This window comes from Leuciscus leuciscus (genome assembly GCF_965113295.1).
Source record: "Leuciscus leuciscus genome assembly, chromosome: 11".
Lineage (NCBI taxonomy): Eukaryota > Metazoa > Chordata > Actinopteri > Cypriniformes > Leuciscidae > Leuciscus > Leuciscus leuciscus.
Genome location: NC_138735.1, coordinates 22,893,861 through 22,917,732, shown reverse-complemented (window position 1 = coordinate 22,917,732; position 23,872 = coordinate 22,893,861). Strand labels below are relative to the sequence as shown.

The 23,872-nt window shown below is 37.8% G+C and overlaps 1 protein-coding gene across 6 annotated transcripts in view; it reads right to left on the bottom strand.

Annotated features, from left to right (window-relative positions):
- Positions 1 to 16,902: 16,902 nt before the first annotated feature.
- The window catches only part of tnk2a (tyrosine kinase, non-receptor, 2a), a 31,742-nt gene continuing 24,772 nt past the window's right edge, over positions 16,903 to 23,872 (bottom strand). For 5 of the 6 annotated variants that reach the window (XM_082184053.1, XM_082184050.1, XM_082184048.1 and 2 more), the window contains 11 exons: positions 23,016 to 23,293; positions 22,813 to 22,939; positions 22,588 to 22,734; positions 22,343 to 22,437; positions 21,790 to 21,984; positions 21,071 to 21,162; positions 20,919 to 20,963; positions 19,466 to 20,838; positions 19,283 to 19,378; positions 19,057 to 19,184; positions 16,903 to 18,767 (listed from right to left, as the gene is read on the bottom strand). In XM_082184053.1, the coding sequence (XP_082040179.1) occupies positions 18,761 to 18,767; positions 19,057 to 19,184; positions 19,283 to 19,378; positions 19,466 to 20,838; positions 20,919 to 20,963; positions 21,071 to 21,162; positions 21,790 to 21,984; positions 22,343 to 22,437; positions 22,588 to 22,734; positions 22,813 to 22,939; positions 23,016 to 23,293 (2,583 nt within the window). In that variant the 3' untranslated portion in view covers positions 16,903 to 18,760. The remainder of the gene's footprint in view (positions 18,768 to 19,056; positions 19,185 to 19,282; positions 19,379 to 19,465; positions 20,839 to 20,918; positions 20,964 to 21,070; positions 21,163 to 21,789; positions 21,985 to 22,342; positions 22,438 to 22,587; positions 22,735 to 22,812; positions 22,940 to 23,015; positions 23,294 to 23,872) is intronic. The other variant, XM_082184052.1, reaches the window with a different exon arrangement.

The following is a 23,872-nucleotide window of genomic DNA, read 5'->3' as shown; positions in this document are numbered from 1 at the left end:
CTTTACTCATAACATCAAAAAGTAATCTGGTTACGTAATGCATGTTACTTGTAATGCGTTTCTTTACTCGTTACATCAAAAAGTAATCTGATTAGGAAAAGTAATCTGATTAGGTAATGCATGTTACTTGTAACACATTACTTTACTTGTAACATCAAAAAAGTAATCTGAATGCGTTATGGATGTTACTTGTAATGCATTACCCCCAACACTGATCATTTCAGATGAGATTGAAAAAAACGTATCGCTAGGTTTTCTCAGAGGAGGGCTATGATAGAAATGTGCATGAGATATAAACATGAGATATAATTCATTTGGTACATAAAACGGGCAATCTTTGGTCTTATTAATCTATTACTTGTTCCAGAGCAAATTGATTTTGGTTAAGGGGAAAACTATGTTTCATAACTTTATATTAAGGCTATATTTCACTTAAATCCTGTACTAGAGTGCTGCTTGTATGTTTGACTGAATTGTTTGCATGTGTTTAGTTCCTATTGTCTTTTATTATGGCTATTGTTGTTAATTTAAATATTGTAGTTCAATAAATATTATTTTATATAAATAATATGCTGTATTTGATATTGAGAAAGGATCGTGATATGGAGTCAGAACAAATAAGTTGTTTTAGCGCTGTCACGGGAAGGACAAAGATGAACATATAGCTTTCCTCAATTAATAACATTTTCTTCTAAATATATGACTTTGTGTTACACACAATAAAAATTCATACTGGTTCATAAAAACAAAACATTATTTCTTAGTGTACTATAACTTTGAGAATCTGTTAGATATACTCTTGATCCAACTGCTAGCATGTCAAGGTAGCCTCCCAAAACACAAGAAATCAATGTAGAAAAACACATAAAGCTTCATTTTACTGCTCATATTAAGTGACTGAAAATCCATAGGTATAATGTATGATCGTTGCTTCCTTGATGGAACATTTGATCATTCATTCTCATGTGCAGCTGAGCACGGATGAAACTGGAGAAGGGAGTGTGTTAATACGCTAAAATAAACAGCTAGGCGTTTTGCATTGTAGCATGAATCATCAGTTCACTCTGTGCCTGAAGGCCTCCTGCTACGAATACGCATCCCACCCTTACCATAAAGTCCCAGTCCCACACTTAGTCACCATCACAAGAACTCTAATGCCTAATAATGACTAAATAGGGAGACTGGGAACAAGGTGAACTTACTGTATTCAATCTGTTCTCATTGGTAATACAGAAATTGGAGGTCAAAAAGAGAGACAGTGTGAAAAAATGATTGGGGTGCTCGGTAGTCATTATTCATGTTTAAAGAAATCCCTCTGCGCTTTTTTCATGACCATCTCAGTCGCTGATGTGTAACTTTGTTTGGTGATGCATCTGTGTCCATTTCCACAGTCCATTACAGGCATCTGTCTCCATTAAATACCAGGATGAGGGAGAATCCCAATAGAGAAAGAGCAACACACACAATGTTTTTTTCTATCTTAGAGGAGACTTTCCATTGACTTATGGTGAGCTAATTATATTTTCTGTCCATTAACCCTTGCAGAAACCTTTCTACATTTTTACCATTTTCATTAAGCTATAATTTCTTGTGCTTAAACCATCTTCAGTCGATACCAGCACATGACCAGAAACATCAGTGCCATTTAGAAATGAACTGAAAATGCACTCAATTCTTTCATTTGAAATAAGTTAAACTGAGGTAGCAAACATGACAGATTTTTTTGTTTGAATGGAAGGAATTATAATGAAAATGAACTGAAAATTCAAAAGAAATTCGTATGACTTTTTTTTATGCAAAAGCAAAGGTCGTCAAAAAAATAGAGAACGATAGATGGACAGAACGCCAGATGGGTGAATGGGTGGATGGAAAGATGGAACGGACGGATGTATGGATGGAACGAACAACGGAAGGATGGAACGAACAATGGATGGATGGAACAAACAGTGGACAGATGGAAAGAATAATGGATTGATGGAAAGAACAATTGACAGATGGAACAGATAGACGGATGGAATGAACTATGGATGCAACTGGCAGCCTTATTCATAAGCTTAAAATTTGTTGTACCAGAAAATCTTGCAAGGTTTCAAAGACTTGCAAGATGACCTGATAAAAGGAGGAAAAACATTACAATGCAGAGTATAAGAAGAACACTAGACAAGCATGGCTTTCATGTTGGGACTTGAATATGCTTAAATTCATTTGATAGACCTGTGGAGTTCTGGAAGAATGTGTTATGGAGTGATGTGACCAAACTGGAACTTTTTGGACCCATGGATCAAGATTTGCACCGTCTGGTGCAAAAAAAGGCCAAGCTTATGAGCAGAAGAACTCCATCTCCGTTGGTCAAACATGGAGGTGGTCCAGTCTTGTTATGGGGGTGCTTTGTTGTTGCAGGAAGTGGAAATATTGACTGTCTGAAGAATCATGAATTCTTTGAAGTATCAAGCCATTTTGGCAAAGATGCATGGTGATGCCTTCGGTGTCGAGACTGAAGCTAGATGATCAATGGAATTCCCTGGACAGCCATTTCAAAGTATAAATGTCACATGCCTGTCCTGTCTTGTGCTGCACATGGGTGTTTTGTTATTTTGGGCCATGTGCTCATCTATTGTCTAGCCCCTCCCATCTTGTTATCTGATTATTGATTAATTTGTCCCACCTGTCTGTCTCGTTACCCTCCTTTGTTTGTTCCCCTATTTAGCCTCCTTGTGTTTGTAGTCTTGTGCTGGTTCGTTGTCCGAGTTTCCCCGTTCCTTGAGTTTTTGAGTTTTTGAGTTTTTGAGTTTTTGAGTTTTTGAGTTTTTGAGTTTTTGAGTTTTTGAGTTTTTGAGTTTTTGAGTTTTTGAGTTTTTGAACCTTGTCTGCATGTTACTAATAAATTTCCTCTGCATCTGTATCCTCGTCTCACGTTAACTGTTTCGTGACAATAAATCCAAATCTACTTAAGCTTGGTTCAGGGATCAGTTGTAGAATGTTCTTGAGTGTGCCTGTACCATCTTCAGATTTAAATCTCATTGAAAATATTTGGTGGAATTTGAAGAAAGCAGTGTTAACGTGAAAACCAACGATTATCAGTGATCTGGAAGCTTTTTAAAGCAATGGGCCAAGATTGCAGTGGAGAGGTAACAGATGCTTCTAAGCACTTACGGGCAGCGTTTAATGGAGGTTATAAAGAATAAAAGATTCTGCACAAAATTTGGCTTTTGGGGATTGACTAATTTTGTACATGAATATTTATTGCCAATTTGAATTTTTTCCCATTTTTCATCAACTTTAAGTTCTCAGAATCACTCAAATGTGTTTTACAGTAATAAACCTTCTGGAAAGACTCCTACTGGTGATTCGCAGAGGGAGCATTCCAGTGGGGCATCAGATAAAAAATCTTGAGGCAACATCCATTTTAAAATTTTAGATAGTTATCTATCTATTTAAAATAATCAGATAGTTAGGCTGTTTTCATTACATTTTGTTCTCGGCAGCAAAATGTCTTGTAGGTCAAGGGGGTGGAACAATTTTGATAGATAGATAGATAGATAGATAGATAGATAGATAGATAGACAGACAGACAGACAGAACAAACAATGGATGGATGGATGGAAAGATGGGCAGAGTGATGGACAGATCTAAACAAAAATGGTGCTAAATAGCACTAAAAGTGGTTCATTGGCTTGTAATCATAGGGGAACCACTTTAATGGTGCTATGTAGAACCATAAGAGGTGCCATATAGCACATTAACCACCCCAAAGAACCGCTAAAGAACCGCTGAAGAACCAAACTGGGCTTAACAGGTTCTTTAAAGGGTAGTGGTGCTATATAGCACCTTAACCACCGCAAAGAACCCCTGAAGAACCATTTTTTTTTAGTGTGTAGACTGATGGACAGAACAAACAGTGGATGAATGACGGATGGAACGAACGATGGATGGAATAAATGATGGCTGGATGGACATATGGATAAGAAGGAAGAATGCCAGATAAATTTGCAGGATGTTAGAAAGAAAGAAAAAAGAACATTTGGATGGATGGATGGATGGACCCACACACACACAAAAACATGTATACACTCATGCTGAGTGCATATACGGAAAGATGTAGCTTACAGTATATGATGATGTTTTATTGTCCTTAATGAAAAGAACACTGCATACACTGAGCTCTCTTCGGCTCATGCATTAGGCCGTCACAAAACCCTTTTCACACTTGTGATACACAGAATCACACTCAGAGGAACAGAGCATAATTATTATGATATGAATTTTGAAAAAGCTGCATTGGACGAGGATGAGCAGAGGTGAAAAGAAAAGTACTTAAAATTTCACACCACGGAGCAAGAGGATGACGAAAACAAACACCTTCAACCCAAAGTCGCTGCTCGGGCCAAAGGCTTCTGCTTAATGAGAGGCAAAACAGGAAAAGAAAAAGACTAAAGTGAGAAAGGAAGACTGAATGATTGGTGCATGCATTACGTCACACATTACAGAGATAACCAATAACTTTGATGGGAGAGTTTGTATCCATTAGTCATCAAAGCGTAAATTAATTTGCTGTTGGCTTTTCATCAAGGTGTGTGTATGCATGTGTGTGTGTGGGGTGGGGGGGTGTTGGTACGGAAGCGTTATGATGGTGGGGAGCTTATTTGGTGACCTGCAGTTATCTGTCACTAAAATGACAGTTTGGAAATTGATGGGTGTAAAGCTGTTTGAACTACAGCCACGGTCTTATCTTAAGACGAGCCACCTGCACCCTCACATTTGTTCCTCCTTCGTCACGTTAACGTCTAAAGTCTGACCATCAGACATTAAAGTTATAAGAAAATGTCACTCAAGGCCTTCTTTCTCTCTGTATACACCTCAGACCTTTCACAATACGGACAGAAAAAATATTTTGTAATTATTTCTATATATATAGGCCTACTCATGCTGTTTATTGGTAGACTGCATGATCAACATTTTGTTGATCTGAGTAGAATAAATTAATAGAAATGTGTGGGTTTTTTACATACTTTCCCCATATTGTTTAAAACCATTTGTAGGCTGACTCCACCAAAAGTGTAAACACTCTGTGGCAAAACTTTGCTCTGTTTAAACATTCTGACCAATTTATCAATTATTCACCAGAAATTTCGGGCTGAAATTCTTGACTAAATATTTCAACAGAAACAGCTTACTTTAAAGTCATGATGAAAGAAAAGTAGCAACAGATCTTGTCTTCATTATTGTGACTTACATTCAAAGTGAAACGAAATACTAAAAAAAGAAAAAATACAGGGCAGGGACTTCTATCCATTGATTGCTGATTGGATGGAGGCAGATCTGAATGCGAGTTTGCAGTCACCAGTCAGTTATGACATTTCTCGAACCAGAAGAACGAGTTGACATTTCCATAAAAATTTGTAAAAAAGTAAAAACTAATAAAAAAGGGTGAATTTTTATGGCAGAAATATAACAAAAACAGTGACAAAGAGAAAAAGTATTTGATATCCCAGTTTAATCACATTTAGCGACTGAATATGATATTATACAAAATAGTTTCAGTTTTTGGCCTAGTGTATGTTTTTGGTTTCAGCCAAGAACTTTCATTTCAGTGCGCTACTCAGTTTACGCAATTACCTTGGAATATTCCTTTGAATAGCGCATTATCTATCTTGTAGCTCTTGGGTTTAACACCTTTGAATGAACCTTTTTGGGGCCCGGGGAAGAGCCAGACATCATCTGAGTGTGATGGGATCAATATACTCAGGTTCGGCAATGAGTCACAGAACATTTAGGTCTCCAACACAGCTTTTAATGCTCCAGCAAACACAAGACAATAAGACTGGGAATATGTCCCCTTTTTCTGTATGGACAAACAACCACTGCAGACAGCACTTTCAGGTCTCTTGGTAATAACGAACACACAGCCTTTGCAGATGCACACCTTTTAGTTTATCCAACTGTGTCATCTTCCTCCTGAGATTTAGAAAATGATTTAAAAAAAACCTGTATATAAAGGTTTGAAGTATCACCAGCTGCCTTGATATACCAGGGCAACTCATGGGAAGCACAGCAGCTTTGCTTACAACAGGAGTGTTATCGATCTGAATCAGCTGTCTTAGATGTTTCTGTGATAGCAGAAGCCAGAAGCCGGACTACAGCAGACACAAATCTGACCTGTAGCATCACTTCTAATGTCTAATCTCAGCAAGAAGTCATCGGATATTACATGAACGCAGTGGGGCTTTTCAATAATAGTTTAAAGAAACATCTTTGGTCTCCTAAAGCTTTCAATTCCAGTTTGAATTATTACTGTAATATGTATCAGGACCATTTCAATATTTTCAATAGTCTGAGCTTTATGCGCCACAAGGTTTTAATAAACAAAGGAATTACTGAATGGAAATGTGATTGCACGGTTCACTCTGATGCTTTCTAATATTCTTGATCAGTGCTTCTCAATTGGTTATGCTTTAGAGCTTTACATTGGACATCAAGTGGAGACCCAATAAAGAAATCAAAATGGGTTGTGATGCAAATGTAAACTAAAATGTCCTTCAAATCTTAATTAATATAAAAAATAATCTGAAAAAAATATTTAAACTCCCCAAATATTAATCTTGATGGCTATAGTGGCGGTATAATTTAAAGAGGGAGACTTTAGACACACAACTTCGTGGACAGAGTTAACTAGGGATGCAACAATATAAAAATTCTGGCCTATATAGTTGTGACCCTCCAGTCTCTTCACCGTGGGTAACATAAATAAAACGGGTTTGTTTGGGGGTAACAGTTTGGTCCCCAGAAATGGTTCCTTAAATAGTGACTTCAATGACCCCTGTGATTTATAGTCGTCAGGGTATACCCTAGAAAAACAGATGTATGTATTGACACATGTAAAAGACCTTTCTCAAACAAAACATCTTTCCATATTTCATTTCTGGAAGCCGGGCTAAATAAGCAAGCTCTGTTACTGCATTTATATCAAACACAGACATTAGAGAATTCGTGAAAAGAACATTTCAATAATCACACTGGTAACTTCTATAACAAAGTAAAATCTCACAAGCCTAGAGAAGTCATTCAACTCATGTGATATTTAGAAGGAAAAATATTGATTAATACCTTGATTATAATCACTCATCATTACATAATACATTTAAGCAGCAGTGGATTCCAAAATCCGTCCCTTTCAGGTTACAATGGTGATAATTAACGTTTCTTCTTTAATCAGAAGCATCGGCATAACAGCATGAACAGCCGCCTAACTCACGAACAACTCACTTCTCTTTTCTCCTTTTTTCTTTTCCCAGCACGCTCTGCCTTAAAGGGGCAGGGGCACAATATAACCTTTACACAAATATCTAAAACTTTGAATAAGACAAAAAAAAATAAAAAATTTCAACATCTATTCCCCCAAATAAAAGAATAAATTTACAAATAGTGACATAAAATAAAACAAAATAATGAACTAGCAAATTTAAGGTTGCATAGTTATTTTCATTTTATATCCGATAACCTATAAATGGGTGATTCAATTTTGTCTAAATCAATAGATGTAATATAATGTTTTCGTACAATCTACTGACTCTCCACAGATGGCTAGGTTTAGGGATTTGATGTGGACCTTCTTGTTTACTTTTTTCTAAAAAGGTTTTCTCTAAAGATCAAACCACCACCTCGTAAAATTGTTATGTTTTCTCATAATATTGAGTTGCAAGATGCCTGAAAGTGCCTGCAGCGAAAGAGAAAGGGATGAAGATAAGACCTATGAAGTCAGGAGTGTATTCACATTCAGCTGCACAGATGTCTTTGCAAATTGTCCTTCCCAACCAAACACACACATTCACACCAACACCTCCAGGACAGCAAAGCAGGTGTCAGTGGCACCTTCTAATTAAGAAACTTTACCAGCATGAGTGTGACAAGTCACATGGCTAGTTGAGACACACTCCCTTTTTAGTGTACTTTAAAGTAATACATGCGTTGGTTTGCAAAAGCTATAGAAAAAAAGAAGATGGCTAGTCTAATCAATCCAGTCTGAATCTAAGTCTAACTGGTTTTGTGCTTGGAGTAATATCTAACAAATCGAAATACCATGGATTCAATGAACCAATCAGCCCCTGAAACAGAAGAAAACTCCAAGAGACAAAGCTTACACCTGCGTATAGGCCCGTCAAATATATTGATTAAGCTGAAAGATTGATTAAGCCTGCTTGACCATGACTAGCATCTCAGTATTGACTGAGTATTGATTTATAAGACCAATAAATAAGTGTAGTTTATAATTTAGGGAATGGAATGTCATCCATAAATTCCATCACTAAGCATGATCATAGGTTAACTGCAACATGTCTTGTTCTTATCTGTAGAAATAAATGTAAAAAAATAAGGTAAGAAACATGATTGATTAGACAAAACTGTATAATTTACAATAAACACACCACATCCCAAATGTACTTACATAAATAAAATATGGTATTCTTAACCAGGAGAAAATATCCTTTTGATTTAGTTTTACACATTTTCACTGAGCATGATAAAATTAACGACAAACAAAACAAACTTCTCCAGATATTAGCTTAGGTTCTACTACTTGTCCTGATGTCTGAACATCGACTAAAATTAAAAACATTCATAAAAATCCTGTTATACTTCCTGTTTCTAAACACTGGAAAAACGTGGATACTGCAGGATTTGTTAGCAAACTGTTTGTGCTGTACAGTTGTGTTCTGGACTCGTTACATGGAATTGTTACACATGGAGAAATGGTGAGTGGTGTCATTAAATGCTATTCACATACACTGATCATATGATATTATAATGCCAATATGCACTGTGGCTTGACCTTGTGTTAGAAGAGTACTGGCACATGGCCAGGTACCTGTACATGTGAACTAGCCATCTTGCCAGCTGAGGTGTGGAATCACCTGGCTTCAGTATAATCACACCCGTAATCAAACTGACTGCATTGACATATTGCTCTCTGTGTTTCAGGATGTGTCAAGTCTTTTCAAGGGGAAAATAAATAGAGGTTAAGAAGTGAAAAGGAGACACCAAAACAATACCAGAATTTGAATGCATCCGTCAAATAGAAATATATGTGTCAAATGACAACACCAGGCTGAAAAGAATATAAAATAAAAAAGGAAACTGAAGTTTTGAAATACTTCGTTGATGGAAATAAAATATGAACTTCTACATGATGTTTGTGATATAACTGACCAATATTAGATCAATTTTAGACCACAGTGAACTCACACTAAACTAACAGAATGAGAGTTCTGCTTGCTCATAAAACATTCACTACTATAGGCTTAAGAGATCTATCCAATATGGAAAGGATCTCAATGTTAATGCAGCTATACCCATTAATAGACACGGTATACTTACCTGAAAAAAAAATTTGAGCACAGCGCTATACAACAACCATAATGAAATGACCCTTCACAATAGTGCTTTACAATGAACAGTTAGAGAGCTGTATGTATAACAATTTATCTGTTCAATAATACTCACCTGTTGAGTAATAAAACCACTTTAGCGAGATTAAGCGCGCTCCGCTTCCACACCATACACGAGTCAAAGTAGCCAGAGCAACTTTTCTCTTTTTACGGATATGACGAGACACGCATGGGCACTAATGCAATTTCCAGCGAAAACCATCCCGCTAGGTCTAAAATACAAACACTTAGGCTTACCATAGTGGATCAAGGTAAGACAAAAACATCTTTTGGAAGAAGTATATGATGAAGTTTTGACTCATTATTGACAATTTGTTCATTTTAAACAAAAAGGTACATAATCCCGATATCAGTGTTGGGGGTAACGAGTTACAAAGTAACGGATTACAGTAACGATATTACTTTTTTGGGTAACGAAATAAAGTAACGCATTACACTAAAAATATCGGTAACTACACTACTTTACTAGACTATAGGAACGCGCTTTCCTGCGTTACCCAAGTCGTGTTTGCCTGCGTGTAAAGCTCTGATCTGTTTGTGCTGCGTGCATGTCTGTGTGTGTGTGTGTGTGTGTGTGCGCGCGCGCGCGCGCGCGTTTGCACCGTTGTCATAGAGATCGATTTGAGTGACGTAGCTGCTGATGCGAAGGGGAGCGGGAGACAGGGGGGTTTCGGCCAGTGGCGATATTCACATTACTTTCAGTATATTGCTCGAAAGGACAAAAATATTCGCGTGAAATGCACTTTATATGCTCAGGCAGCAAGTACAGGCCATCGGGACTACCGGGAGATTCCCAGTGGGCTGACGTGCCTTTTGGGTCGACATTTTTTTTTTTTTTTTTTTTTTTTTTTTACGGACCATAAAACTCGTACATCGGCGGTCCATTCGTTTTGCTCGGCGCTGGGTTAAGTAAGTGCGTGCCGGTGTAATGCATTAGTTAAAATAGTCTTCGTCAGTTTTTTTTTCCTGATAGCTGACCGGCCCATGATACACCTTGGCCCATTGGATCTTTTCTTGATTGACACTGGGCTGGTCCAATCACATCTTTAAACACCTCCCCCTTTGGGCTTTGAGCGAGCGTGCAAGTGTGTCAGTGTGAATCTGTCAAAATAGTCTGAGAGATGGAGAAGAAACGCAAGGAATGTGCAGAGAAAATTAGCGTGAAAAATAGACACAGGCCCTTCAAGCAGACGCTGTAAAATGTGTCAAAATGTTTTCTGCAGCAGCATGACCTTCATCAGCTCCTGTGGCTGATGATGAGGATCAGGACAGAGATGAGAGAGTGTAGAGCCTGCGGTAAGCAGCACTAACAGTTACTTTCAAAACACTTAGGCTATCCCATACACAAAATAAATAAATTTTAAATATATTTTCAGAGTATATTTTGGAATATATGCAAATATTTGAAATTGGCCCAATAAATATATTTCACACTTAACATCATATATTTTTGTTATATTTCAGAATATATTTCAATGTACTTTTTTTCTGTATGGGTCCCCAAAAGTGTCAAAATATATGTGGCATATATTCCAAATACATTGAAATATATTCTGAAATATAACAAAAATATATGATGTTAAGTGTTTAATATATTTATTGGGCCAATTTCAAAAATTTGCATATATTCCAAAATATACTCTGAAAATATATTTCAAATATATTTATTTTGTGTATGGGATGTCATGAGTGTAGGAACCCATTACCCAGTAACACATTATTTCCACATCTGCATAGTTGACGATTACCGTAATTTACTATAAATTTAATGAGACGCGTTTGTAAACCATGTTTTCCATCAAAATAAAAGATCATACTGTGCTTATATCTCTTTCAAGTATAGAAAGTTATACAAAACTAATTATGAAAGTTTCCTTTATTTTTCAGTGCATTTGTTTTACAATATATGCATATTAGTGTGCTATTATTATTATGGCCAAAATGCCAGGGCCGATTTTTTTTTTGTCCCAGTCCAGTCCTGATTATGTGTCTACCACCGCAGACATTTGTCCTTTATCCTGTTGTTTGTGGATTTTACAGTGAGGCATATTTCTTTGTGCAGACATGTATATTGTTCTTTCATATGGTTTTACATGCCATTTTGTATAGGCTACATTTATAAACACTATGCGGACAGGCTAAGTGGTGATAGGGCTATGATTTTTGTCCGTATCTACAGGGTAAATTAAGAAATGGGAAAGTAAAGTAATAAGTAGTGAAGTTACTTTTCAAATGCAGTAACTAGTAAAGTAATCTCATTACAATTTACAGAAGTGACTAGTAACTAGTAACTAATTACTTTTTTTGAGTAACTACCCCAACACTGCCCGATATTTAGTTTCCCGTTTGGTTTTTTTTTTTGAGAACCAAATAATAATTCTTTTTAGGTTTTATTTTTTGCAACCAAGGTTGCAGGGAGGTTATTTTTAAATAACCTAATATAACTTATTCAGAACGTTCTCAATTTTTTTTTTTAGGTTATTATTTTGCAACCATAAAATAACATTCCCAGAACGCTGCTAGGTAGTTATTATTAAATAACCTAGAAATAATATATACAGAATTTTCACTAATGGATATTTTTAGGTTATTATTTAATAACCATGTAAAAACCTTCCATTTAAAATGCTTTTTTGTAATGACCTATTTGTGTAATGAACTTCTGGGAACATTAGAATAACATTAAGGGAATGTTAGAATAACATCAGAATCAGAATCAGAAAGAGCTTTATTGCCAAGTATGCTTGCGCATACGAGGAATTTGTCTTGGTGACAGTAGCTTCCAGTACACATACAATATAAAGTGACAAGACAAGTGACAAGTAACATAGGTATAAATAAAAAATAGAAAAAATAAAAATAAAATAAAAATAAAAGATTATAAATTATAAATATAAATAAAGTTATAAGGTGCTATAATGAAATGTCTGAGGGAAGTATTGCACATGTTTGTTCCACAGTAGGGGAACATTTAAGTGTTCATGAGGTAGATGGCCTGGGGAAAGAAACTTTTCCTGTGTCTGGTTGTTTTTGTGCTCGGTGCTCTGTAGCGTCGACCAGACGGTAACAGTTCAAACAGAAAGTGTGCTGGGTGTGACGGGTCCAGAGTGATTTTGCGAGCCCTTTTACTCACTCTGGATGAGTGCAGTACTTTGAGTGTGGGAAGGGTAGTGCCAGTGATTCGCTCAGCAGTCCGAACTATCCGCTGTAGTCTACGGAGGTCGGTTTTGGTAGCAGAGCCGAACCAGACGGTGATGGAAGTGCAGAGGATGGACTGGATGACAGCTGAGTAGAACTGTACGAGCAGCTCCTGTGGCAGGTTGAATTTCCTCAGCTGACGCAGGAAGTACAGTCTCTGTTGGGCTTTCTTCACAATAGAGTCTATGTGAGTGTCCCACTTCAGATCCTGAGAGATGGTGGTGCCCAGGAACCTGAATGACTCTACTGCATGACTCTAACATAAGGAGAACGTAAGAATAACAGTAGGAGATCGATAGAATAATGTTTAGGGAACGTTAGAATAACACTCTGGAAAGGTTAGAATAACATTAGGGAAACGTTGGAATAACGTTTGTGTACTGTTAAAATAACGTTAGAATTACGTTGTACAAACAAAATTTCAATTAAGACCAAACCAAACCTTAAAAAAAGAACATTTGGGAACCAAAAAAAAAAAAAAAACAGAAAAAACATTCCAATTAAAATGACCTATACAGAGCTCTAAAATTATCTACAGCATTTATGTTGAAATGAGATCAATCAAAACTGTAACATCTGCATCCGCTATCCATTCCTCCAAACGCCAGAGGGGACTATCTCCTGAGTACAACACTGCCAGTTCTTCTTGCATTTCTTCCTGTTCCTACCTTTTAAAAGCCATGTTGTTTGTGCATCATGTTGTGAAGTATTGCCAGTTTACCCTGTCTTCACAGAGCGTTTCTGATACCTTGTTTGTTTGCGACGATAATGTTTCTCTGTCTGGTCTTGACCACGGTTTTTGGATTACGGACTTGGATTAGTTTGCTGTTTGGACTGACGCTATTGTTACCGACCCTGTGCACATTTGTTGACCTTGGTTCCTGTCTTGAATCTTACTTTGTTGTTGCTACTGTGTTTAATAAAATACGGCATATGGATTCAACTATCATCATTACAAAAACGCACTATAATGATCAAATAAATCCAACTTTATAGCTAAATTACTAAGCCAGTGTTAAGCATAGTGTGAAAAGCACAGAAATCATAAATTAGTGGGTTTGTCTTCATTTACTGCACGCCTCTAATCTTTCTCATGTCTTCCACAGAAAGCCACGCACTTGCGTAATTAAAAAATTAATGGTCATTTCGTTTTACTGCCTGACTAACATTTGTTTATCGATCTCTTTCTTGAATAATTACTTATAATTATGCACCGATAATAAATTTCTCCACCGATACAGGTTCAGAATGATTTCAGCCGATACATATACTGTACAGCATCTGTAGTTAGATTTTTCTTAAGGGAAAAAAATCTCTCCCAAAGAATGCTGCAAACTATACAGGGAACCCTCTAACTTGGTACACTATAATATTAGGGTTAAAAAAGCACAACATAACTATTAAATTCAACTTCTGTTTAAATTTGCACTCAAATAAAAGTTAAAGGGATACTCCACTTTTTTCGGAAATATGCTCATTTTACAACTCCCCCAGAGTTAAACAGTTGAGTTTTACCGTTTTAGAATCCATTCAGCCGAACTCCGGGTCTGACGGTACCCCTTTTAGCATAGCTTAGCATAGATCATTGATTCTGACAAGTCCAGTAGCATTTCTTTCAAAATGACCAAAGAGTTTCAATATTTTTCCTATTTAAAACTTGACTCTTCTGTAGTTAAACCGTGTACTAAGATCGGCGGAAAATGAAAAGTTGCGATTTTCTAAGCCTATATGGCTAGGAACTACTCTCATTCCGGCGTAATAATCAAGGAACTGTGCGGCCGTACCATGAGTCCAGTAGGCGTAATGATATGACGCAGCGCCTGAAAATAGGTCTAATAGGTTAGACAAACTTAGTCCCGGTCACGTTGGAAGTTACCGAGCTGGGGACTATTTTCAGGCGCTGCGTCATATCATTCCGCCAGCTGGACTCATGGTACGGCAGCAAAGTTTCTTGATTATTACGCAGGAATCAGAGTATAGTTCCTAGCCATATCAGGCTCGTCAGAATCAATGATCTATGCTAAGCTATGCTAAAAGTGGTACCGTCAGACCCGGAGTTCGGCTGAATGGATTCTAAAACGGTAAAACTCAACTGTTTAACTCTGGGGGAGTTGTAAAATGAGCATATTTCCGAAAAAAGTGGAGTATCCCTTTAATATGTTTGTATAGAAATCAGTTTTATAGTTTTTGTAAACAAAACAAATTTATCCAAACATAATACAATTAACTGCAAATAAGCTCTTCTCTATATTTTTGATTATACATTTGTTACAGTGTTATTATACATTTGTTACTTCATTGTAATTACACGTTTGTTACTAGTGTAATTATACATTTCTTACACTGTAACAATAAAAAAGTTCTACAGTGTAAGTTCAACTTTTTATTACAGTGTAATTATACATTTGTTACACTGTAATTATTTTTTTACTACGGTGTAATTATACGTTTGTTACAGTGTAATTAAACATGTTACTACATTGTAATTATACGTTTGTTACTACAGTGTAATTATGTTTATTACATCGTAATTAATTACACATTTGTTACTACAGTGTTAGTATATGTTTATTACAGTGTAATTATACATTTGTTACTACCGTGTTATTACATTTTTATTACATTGTAATTATACATTTGTTACTACTGTGTAATTACATGTTTATTAGGGTACCCTGTGAAATATAGTACATCATAGTGGACCAATTTAATCTCATTTAATCTTCCACATGGTGATTGTCGGCTCAGATTATTTTTCAATAATTAAATAATAAATAAAAACAAGATGTGGTTTGTATAATAATGATTATGGGCGTCCATACATAGAATTATGTTCTGGCAATGTTAGAATAATGTTAGAGGAATGTTAAAATAGCATTAGAATAACGCTAGGGGCACGTTACCATAAATTAGAATATGTGGAATATACATTCTACAAATCAAAAACTGATGTTCTATTTCCGTTTAGAAAACTTTCCTGGCTAACCAAAAGCAAACTTCATATGTATATATATATACATGGGCGTCGGAAGAAAAAAAAAAGTGGGTGGGTCCTCCCCCGGAAAATTTTTACTGGAGTAAATACCATTTCATGTATTCTGGTGCCTTTTAATTAAACAAGTAAACTAAACTCCACTTCACGTCGGGCGGTTCTTTGCCACCATGTTGTGCATTAAATGCACAGCTATCCGTGGATTATCCCGCTAATACCATGGTCATTTGCCAGCAATGACAACTTAAAGCTGTTATTGATTTTTGCAACGCAATATTTGACTGGAAGGGTACAACGGGCGGTTACTTTCGTCAGTTGCGGCTCATTGAGAAATATAATGTAGCGATTCAGTGGAAATGGAGTTTAATTTATTAGGGAATTCCTCAAGTGGAATGGATTTGACGGCACTCTGAAAAGCGAACAGACAAATGCGCTGAATTAGAGATGGTAAAAGTGAGTGGGTATAATATAATTTGTCTTAAAAAGTGGGTGGGTCTTGTCCCACCCATATACAATGGTTCCGACGCCCATGTATATATATATATATATATATATATATATATATACATACATACAGTACATATTATGCATCAGACGTTCAGCCAACGGTCTGTGGGCATGACGTCTGAGGCTGAAACTACTACTGATATAGGACCCACCTGCAGTTATTTGTCATGTTTGCTCTAGAAGTGCTATTAGTGTAATGGAGAATAAATTCATGTCTGGGGAATATGAAATATGATACAAGAAACTTTGAAAGCAATGCATTCTTTAGCACAGCACTGACATCTAATGGTGGATTAGAGAAATAAAGATTTAGAGAAATCGTCAAAGTATCAGCATCCATATTTCAAATATTTTTTGATGCCTGACAAACTAACAACAGCAAAATACATTTTCATTAATTTGTACTATTTTATGTATTTCATTATATTCTAGAAATATATTTATATTCATTAGACAGCACCATGTCCTGTACATTTTGAAATTCAGTAGATGTTCTGTAAGGCGCAGCTCCACTTCCAGGGTCAGTGGGCCCCATGGTGCAGCTCCACTTCCAGGGTCAGTGGGCCCCATGGTGCAGCTCCACTTCCAGGGTCAGTGGGCCCCATGGTGCAGCTCCACTTCCAGGGTCAGTGGGCCCCATGGTGCAGCCCTGCCTCTTGGAATCTTGCATTCAGTATAATCTGTTAATATATCTGTGAATAGTTGCCATAATACTTCAAACTCAAAAAGGCTTATAAAATAATGAAACCTCATTCACACCAGTTTTAAATATATACTTCATTACAAAAATACATATAGATAATTATAGAATACACATTTATAAAGCTTTTACAGTAAGCCCAGCATTCTGCCACCCAATTCAGAAAAAGTGGGAGGCAACCTACATAAGGTGAGCACTGACACAGGCTATATTTCAAAAACTGAACAACAATTGCAAAGACATGAACACAAAACCAGTGCAGGTAAAACATAACTAGAATACTGAGAATCTGTAAAGGAGGCAGATGAAAATTACAGAGCACACAAGCACAGAGCAAAAGCCTCAGTTTGCTTAGTAAGACGTCTGTGTGTGATTGATGCATGGTCGACATGTTCTGACAGAAGAAAAATGCACATAAAAAGCTGTTATTCAGTTCCAGTTAAGATCATTTCATTAATACAAACTTCTCCTAATCTTCATACAGAGACTAAGTGCTGTTTGATATATGAACCTGAGCAAAATTGCAAAATGCAAAGTTCAAAGCGAAACGTACTTTTAGGTACTATTACCTAAAAGTAAATGAAAAAGATAATATTCTCATAATAGCTAAATCAGCAAATGAGAACAATTGGTCCTGTGATAAAGACAATGAAGACCAACAAAACCAACAAGAAACTGATGAATTAAGAATACACTAAGTGCATTTACAGTATTGTCTGCAGCCATCATGGCACATGAAAAATGGGTTTATTCTAAAATAGTCTTGTCTAGCCAGACTTTTGACATGAGGAATGAACATTCTCAGTTCGACCACAGTTTGTTTGTTTTAATCGTGGGTTTTCTAAAATAGATTAAACCACAATAATAGAGGCATAAAAAAAAAAGAAAGACCAACTGTGGATGATCTGTGGCTGTGCAGTCTTAGGCGGCGACTAATTTTAACACCACAGAATAGAATAAAACTAATGAAAAACTAGTATAAGCTGATATTAGCAACAAGGCCTATATACTGCATGCAACATCATGAATGAGAGTTAACCGAAGTATGAGCGTAAAAGATAATGCATAAAGGTGAGGTCATATTATCATGAAATTTCACAGGAAAAAGTCCATCGTCCATTGTCAATAATGTAGCGATGTATGAAGCACAGCTTATACAGAAGTCACTTTCAAACCAAGTTGGTCATTTGCCATGTGACCTTGAACCCTTTGAGGAATCTGTGTGGGGAAATCTTTTACCCTCACACGAAATTGCTGATCACATGGATTTCAATTCCTATTGAAATGACCGACTTCTTACACAAAAATTTGCAGAACAACAGTAAATGCGACTGCACCTTAATGGTCTATACATCCATTCATAATGGTCTATACATCCATTAAAAAGCTTATAATGTCTGACCAGTATACCCTGCAATGTCTTTACATTAAATTAGGAGATGTAGCAACCATTACAACTCACATCGCTCAATTAATATTGAGCAGTGCTGATAAGATTTAAATTATGTCCCCACTTTTCAGATGGTTCCTACACCTCTGCATAAAATATTCTGAATAAATAAACTACAAACATTTCACAGGCTGAATACAGTAGGGTAAAGTCACATTTGATGCAGTGAAAAGCAAACTTTTCTCTATTTTAAAACTTAAGCAAAATATACAAACACAATCTGATGTACATGGTTCATTTTTTACTGTTCACATTGCACTTGTTGTACTTCAAGTAAGTGAATTTTGCATTTTTCTTGTATTGATTATAAGCAGTTAAGCAATGAATATTCAAGTGACCTGCATAATCTATTAGCAAACATCTATTGTATAACTGGTCCACAGTCAAAGAGCTGAATTCTCATTGGATTGATTCTCATTGGCTTTGCTTCGCTGGAACGGAGATCAGCTCTGTTCTTCCTTTTCCTGCCATTAGAACCTGACACAAATCAGAGAGATATGTTGAATATATTATGTTCTATTCTTCTTTACTTTATTTTTCTGTGTAACACAAAAGACGACATTTAAAGAATTCAGATTTTTTTACCCTCCATATAATGAATATCAGTGGGGTCCAAAACAACACTGGACCCCAATGATTTTCATTGTATGGACATAAATGTTTTGGGAAAAAAAATGTTTCACTGAGGAAAAAAAGTCATACAGGTTTAGAGTAAATTTTCATTTTTGGGTGAACTATTCCTTAAATAATCATATAGTTATACTACCTATGTCTAGATGGACCGTAGGAGTCCAGCATTTGAGTGCTGGCCTGCTCCAGATTCCAGCCACATCTCTCCAGAGCTTCTACGCATTCAGGCCGAGCCTTCAAACCCAGTCGGAACAACTGCTCCACCTACATCAGGAAACAGTCATCTGTGTAAATGCTTCAAAGATCTTTCATCATCCATGAGCACCTATCTCTTTTGTGTCTGAAATGAAGCACACAAATACCTTCAGATATTTGACGGCCTCCTGAAAGTTCCAGCTGTGTGTCTGAAGGGCCGTTTGACACTCCTCTACAGTCACTCCATGTACCGCCTCCTGCACCTACAGAAACAACCAATCAGTCATCTCAAAACACCATGACATCATTGAATAGCCAAAGGTTAGAGTCTCTGGTGAAAAATTGCTTACTTGTTGTATCGTGACACGGTTGTAGACACCTGCTTGGGTGCTGCTCGGCCAGGCCAGACTGTTGGAAGTCCCGCTGTTACTAGTGTGGCCGGGGGAAGAACTGGGCTTGTTGACTTGCTGTTGAACCATAGGCCTCACAGTGGCCATATTTGTGTTTTTTTTCTCATTGTTTCCCTCTGAGTCCTTCAAGAACCTCTCGTACTTGTCCAGGTATGCCGGTTTCTCAGGTAGCAAGTAGTAATGAGTGCTGCTGGCCTTCACACCACCATACACGATAGGGAGGATGCAGGGACTCTTAGCCGGAGTCTGGCCCACTTCAGTAGATCCGTACTGAGAACTTGCAGTGGTGGCGGTTGACGTAGATGATGTGATGGAGGAGCTGGATGGCGCAGAGGAATATGACGACGGGGATAGGCAGGAGCCCAATGATCCGACGCAACAGAGGCTGGATCTCTGTTGAGGGGAGCCGCCTTGCGGCACCATAGGGCTCGGTGCCCGAGAGTTGGGCTGAGAAAGAGCGTGATCCCTTGGGGGTATCTGAGGCGGACAACGGCTCACGTCTTCTTGGTCTCCAAGAGAAACCGACAGTCTGCTGCCATATATTCCTGCCCGCTTAGAGGGCCGCATGGGTGGGATTGGAATTCTTGGAGGAATTTGAGGCCTGTCCTCATAGGAGGAGGGCAGGATGATCTGTCGGTGTGGGGCGAGAGCTGAAGGAGTTGGGAGGGGTGAAGAAGGTAGGGAACGTCCGGTCGGAGGGACCCGAAGCTTCACCATCACCTCCCTTTGTAGCTCCTTGAAGATGTCTGCTGATTGCGAAAACGAGTGGGATTCCTCACCAAGCTTGAATGGTAGAAAGAGGTTGTCCTCCACATTGGATTTACCATCGACTTTAATGTCATCCTCTGATTGTGTCTGTTCAGATACAGTGTCTTCCTGCACCGCAGATGCATTTATGGAGCTCACTTCCATGTCTTCCTGCTCAGCACACTCCAAGGCCACTTCGTCATATGCCGGAAGAGAAGGTAGGGGCCGCATATCCCAATCTACCACAGGAGTAGGGTGCATGGGGTTGGGCAGGGCTCGATTGGGGCTCTGCGGTGGCGCCATATCTAAGATAGATGCGGCGTAGGATAAGGGTGGTTTCGCTGTGCTGGGGTTGGGCGTCTCGGTAATGGGTGAGGGTGATGGAGAGCTGAAACTATCGTCACCAAAGTCAATGAGTGAGACTTCGCTAAGGCGGTCACTTGGCCTAGTGCTTTCCCAAGGCCAGGGGCGCAAACCCAGGTACGTGGGAGTCTTAAGTGAGAGTTTTTTCACACCCGTCACTATCAGATCATCATCATTGTCCAGCACAGAGTCGTAAAATGGTTCTGGGAACAAGTCATAAGGCAAAACTTTAGGAAAATGGGTTTTGTCATGTGATTCTTAGAAGAAAATAAATGGTTCTTACTCTTAAGAAGAACTGCTGGTTTAGGAGGCCTGGGGGGAGGTTGTTCTGACACAACAGTAAGAAAAGATCAGAAATAAAAGAAGACAGAGAGAAGTGGTGAATTTGAAGAAGAGCAGAACAGCCCAGCTCAACAAGATCAAGCAATTGCTTACTTTTAGCCCGGTTTGGAAGTTTAGTGGGCTTGGCTGTATTTGAATCCATCCCAAGAACATCTGGAGGATCCATAGGATTACCAAGGTACAGACTGAACACAAAGCACATTGGGTAAATAACTAAATAAAACATCTTCATCAGTTAGACAACACATGTCCTCCAAATCTTACAACACAACCAAATACATAAACCCGCTGCAAATACTCACAGCAAGTGTCAAACCTGGATGAGACATGCTTATTGTTCAGTGTCTACTTGTCAGTGGTGTTGACAATGACCTTAAAGGTGAGTTTTTTGTTTATTTTAATCCTGATCGTATGTCCGTTGTGAGTACTTGCAGTGCGTTTCTGTATTTGGTTGTATTGTGAGTATTTGGAGCACATTTCTATTTGCATATGTTTTCTTTTTTAGTTTCAACACATTGAGCTCTTTCGGCCACTGTATTTTGAAATCACAAAATGAATCGAGGTTAAATCAAATTTAACATATCAATATTCAAATTTTCCATTAAAAAATTTTAAAAGTAAGAAACTTTATTATAATGACAGCAGACGGAGGGCATTTGAATAAAAAAGGTTTAAAAGAATTACTGGGTTAAAATAATATATTGCTGCTCTCTAGTGGTGAAATCAAGTAATGCGGTCTGTTCCCTAAGAGAGAGAAAAATCCATAGAGTCTGCTAACAAGAGGTCAGTCGTTCATGGTCATGGAATATTACTCATCGATCTTGTCAGGGGCGCCCCAACTTCGGTGTGGGTCTGTGTCTCCATGGCCTGTGTGGATGAAACTGTGCTTGAGAGGTCGGCTGATGTCGTGAGCAGACAGACCAGCCACAGAGGTCACCACATTCCTCGGGAACTGTCCCACCTTCAGAGTCTGTCTGTTCTGACCTCTCCACCAATAGTTCTCTGCTCTGCAGTACAGAAATTAGGCTGTAAAAACAGACTAAAAGAACTAGAGTAAATACATTTTTACTAGAGTAAAAAAATGTTTTCAAAGAAAGCAAGGCTGCTTTGTTAAACATTCATATCATTAGCATAAATGGTGAAAAACTAGGACTGTCAAGAATAAAATAATTGCAATTAATTTAATGATTATTAAATCTATTGATCAAATTCTGACTTTGGCATACCTTAAAATGCTTTCTTTCTTGGGCCATAGGTTAACAGCGACCACATAATACAGTGGTTACTCAAACTTAGATCTAAAATACTCTAAACTCTAAAATACGTCCTCACATGCCCTCAAAAAACTCAAAAATACGTGCTCACCTGCCCTCAATGATAGTGATGATGTCATTGGCATGAATTTTAAGTTTGTCTGGTTCATCAAAGTCCTGCAGTGCCCTCATGTCAGTGGGCATTGTCTATAAGTGAATTAGAAAGACTTCATCAATTAAAATAACCAATAATTAAATTGACATTCTGGTGTATGTGCAATTCAATAAAAAAGACTTTGATACAAGGACATTCTAACCAGTATAATCACCTTCTGCTGTTGCTATTCGAGACCTTACCTCCACAAGGAAGTCCCTGAGGGACACAAATGTCGGCCTGTCCTCGGGTTTGGGCGACCAGGACTGTAGCATGACGTTATAAATGTCCTGCGGACAGTCCTCTGGTTTGATAAGCCTCTCTCCCTCCCTATCGATCTTATGGAGAATCTATGCAAAAGGACACACAGATGTCACACCAACTTTACTTACAGAAAAAAGTGTTTAGGGTCAGGTATGTGTGTATACCTGACTACCATTGAGTCCAACCCATGGTTCTTGCCCATGAGTGAACATTTCCCACAATGTTACTCCAAACATCCAGGTATCACTGGCATGGGAGAAGGTACGGGTCTTTAGGCTCTCTGGAGCACACCTGCAAAGCACAGGGCATGTCAACATTGGCTGGGGGAATGAATAAAAAGTAGATGGTGGTCTATAACTCTTCTCACCAGGCAAAAGGGACTTTGTGATGCTCCTGCATCACGTAATGATCATCGTTTTTAGGCAAGGCCCTCATTAGGCCGAAGTCACCGATCTTGATGAGGTCGTTGGAGGCTAACAGGATGTTGCGTGCAGCCAGGTCTCTGTGAATGAATCGTCGGGACTCAAGGTACGCCATCCCACAGGAGATCTGAACGGCGTAGTGGCACAGCACCGCTATCAAAATATGACCCTGACGCTTCCTCAGGCGGTCCAACAAAGCACCCAATGGGGCAAGTTCTGTCACCTGAAACACAAATAAGATGGGTAGTTCACAAAAAAATTAAAACCATTAACAATTCTGAATTTCAAATGTTGGGGTCAGTATGATTTTTTTAGGTTTTTGAAAAAAGGTCTCTAATGCTCAACAAGGTTGCATTTATTTATTCAAAAATACCAGTAATATTGTGAAATATTATTACTACTTAATATGACTTTTCTATTTTAATATATTTAAAATTGTGATTTATTCCTGTGATGGCAAAGCTGAATTGTCAGCAGCCATTCCTCCTGTCTTCAGTCACATGATCCTGTAGAAATCATTGTAATGTGCTGATTTGGTGCTCAAGAAACATGTCTTATTGTTATCAATGTTGTGATGCTTAATATTTTTGTGGAAACCCTGATACATTTTTTTTTCAGGATTCTTTGATGAATATGACAGTCAAAAGAACAACATTTATTTGAAATATATTTTTGTAACAATGTCAAAGTCTTTACTGTCAATTTAATGTGTCCTTGCTAAGGAAAAGTATTAGTGTAATTCAGTTTGATTTGGTTTAGGTTTGTTTGCTATACCATAAAGGGAACTATATAGTAACATAGT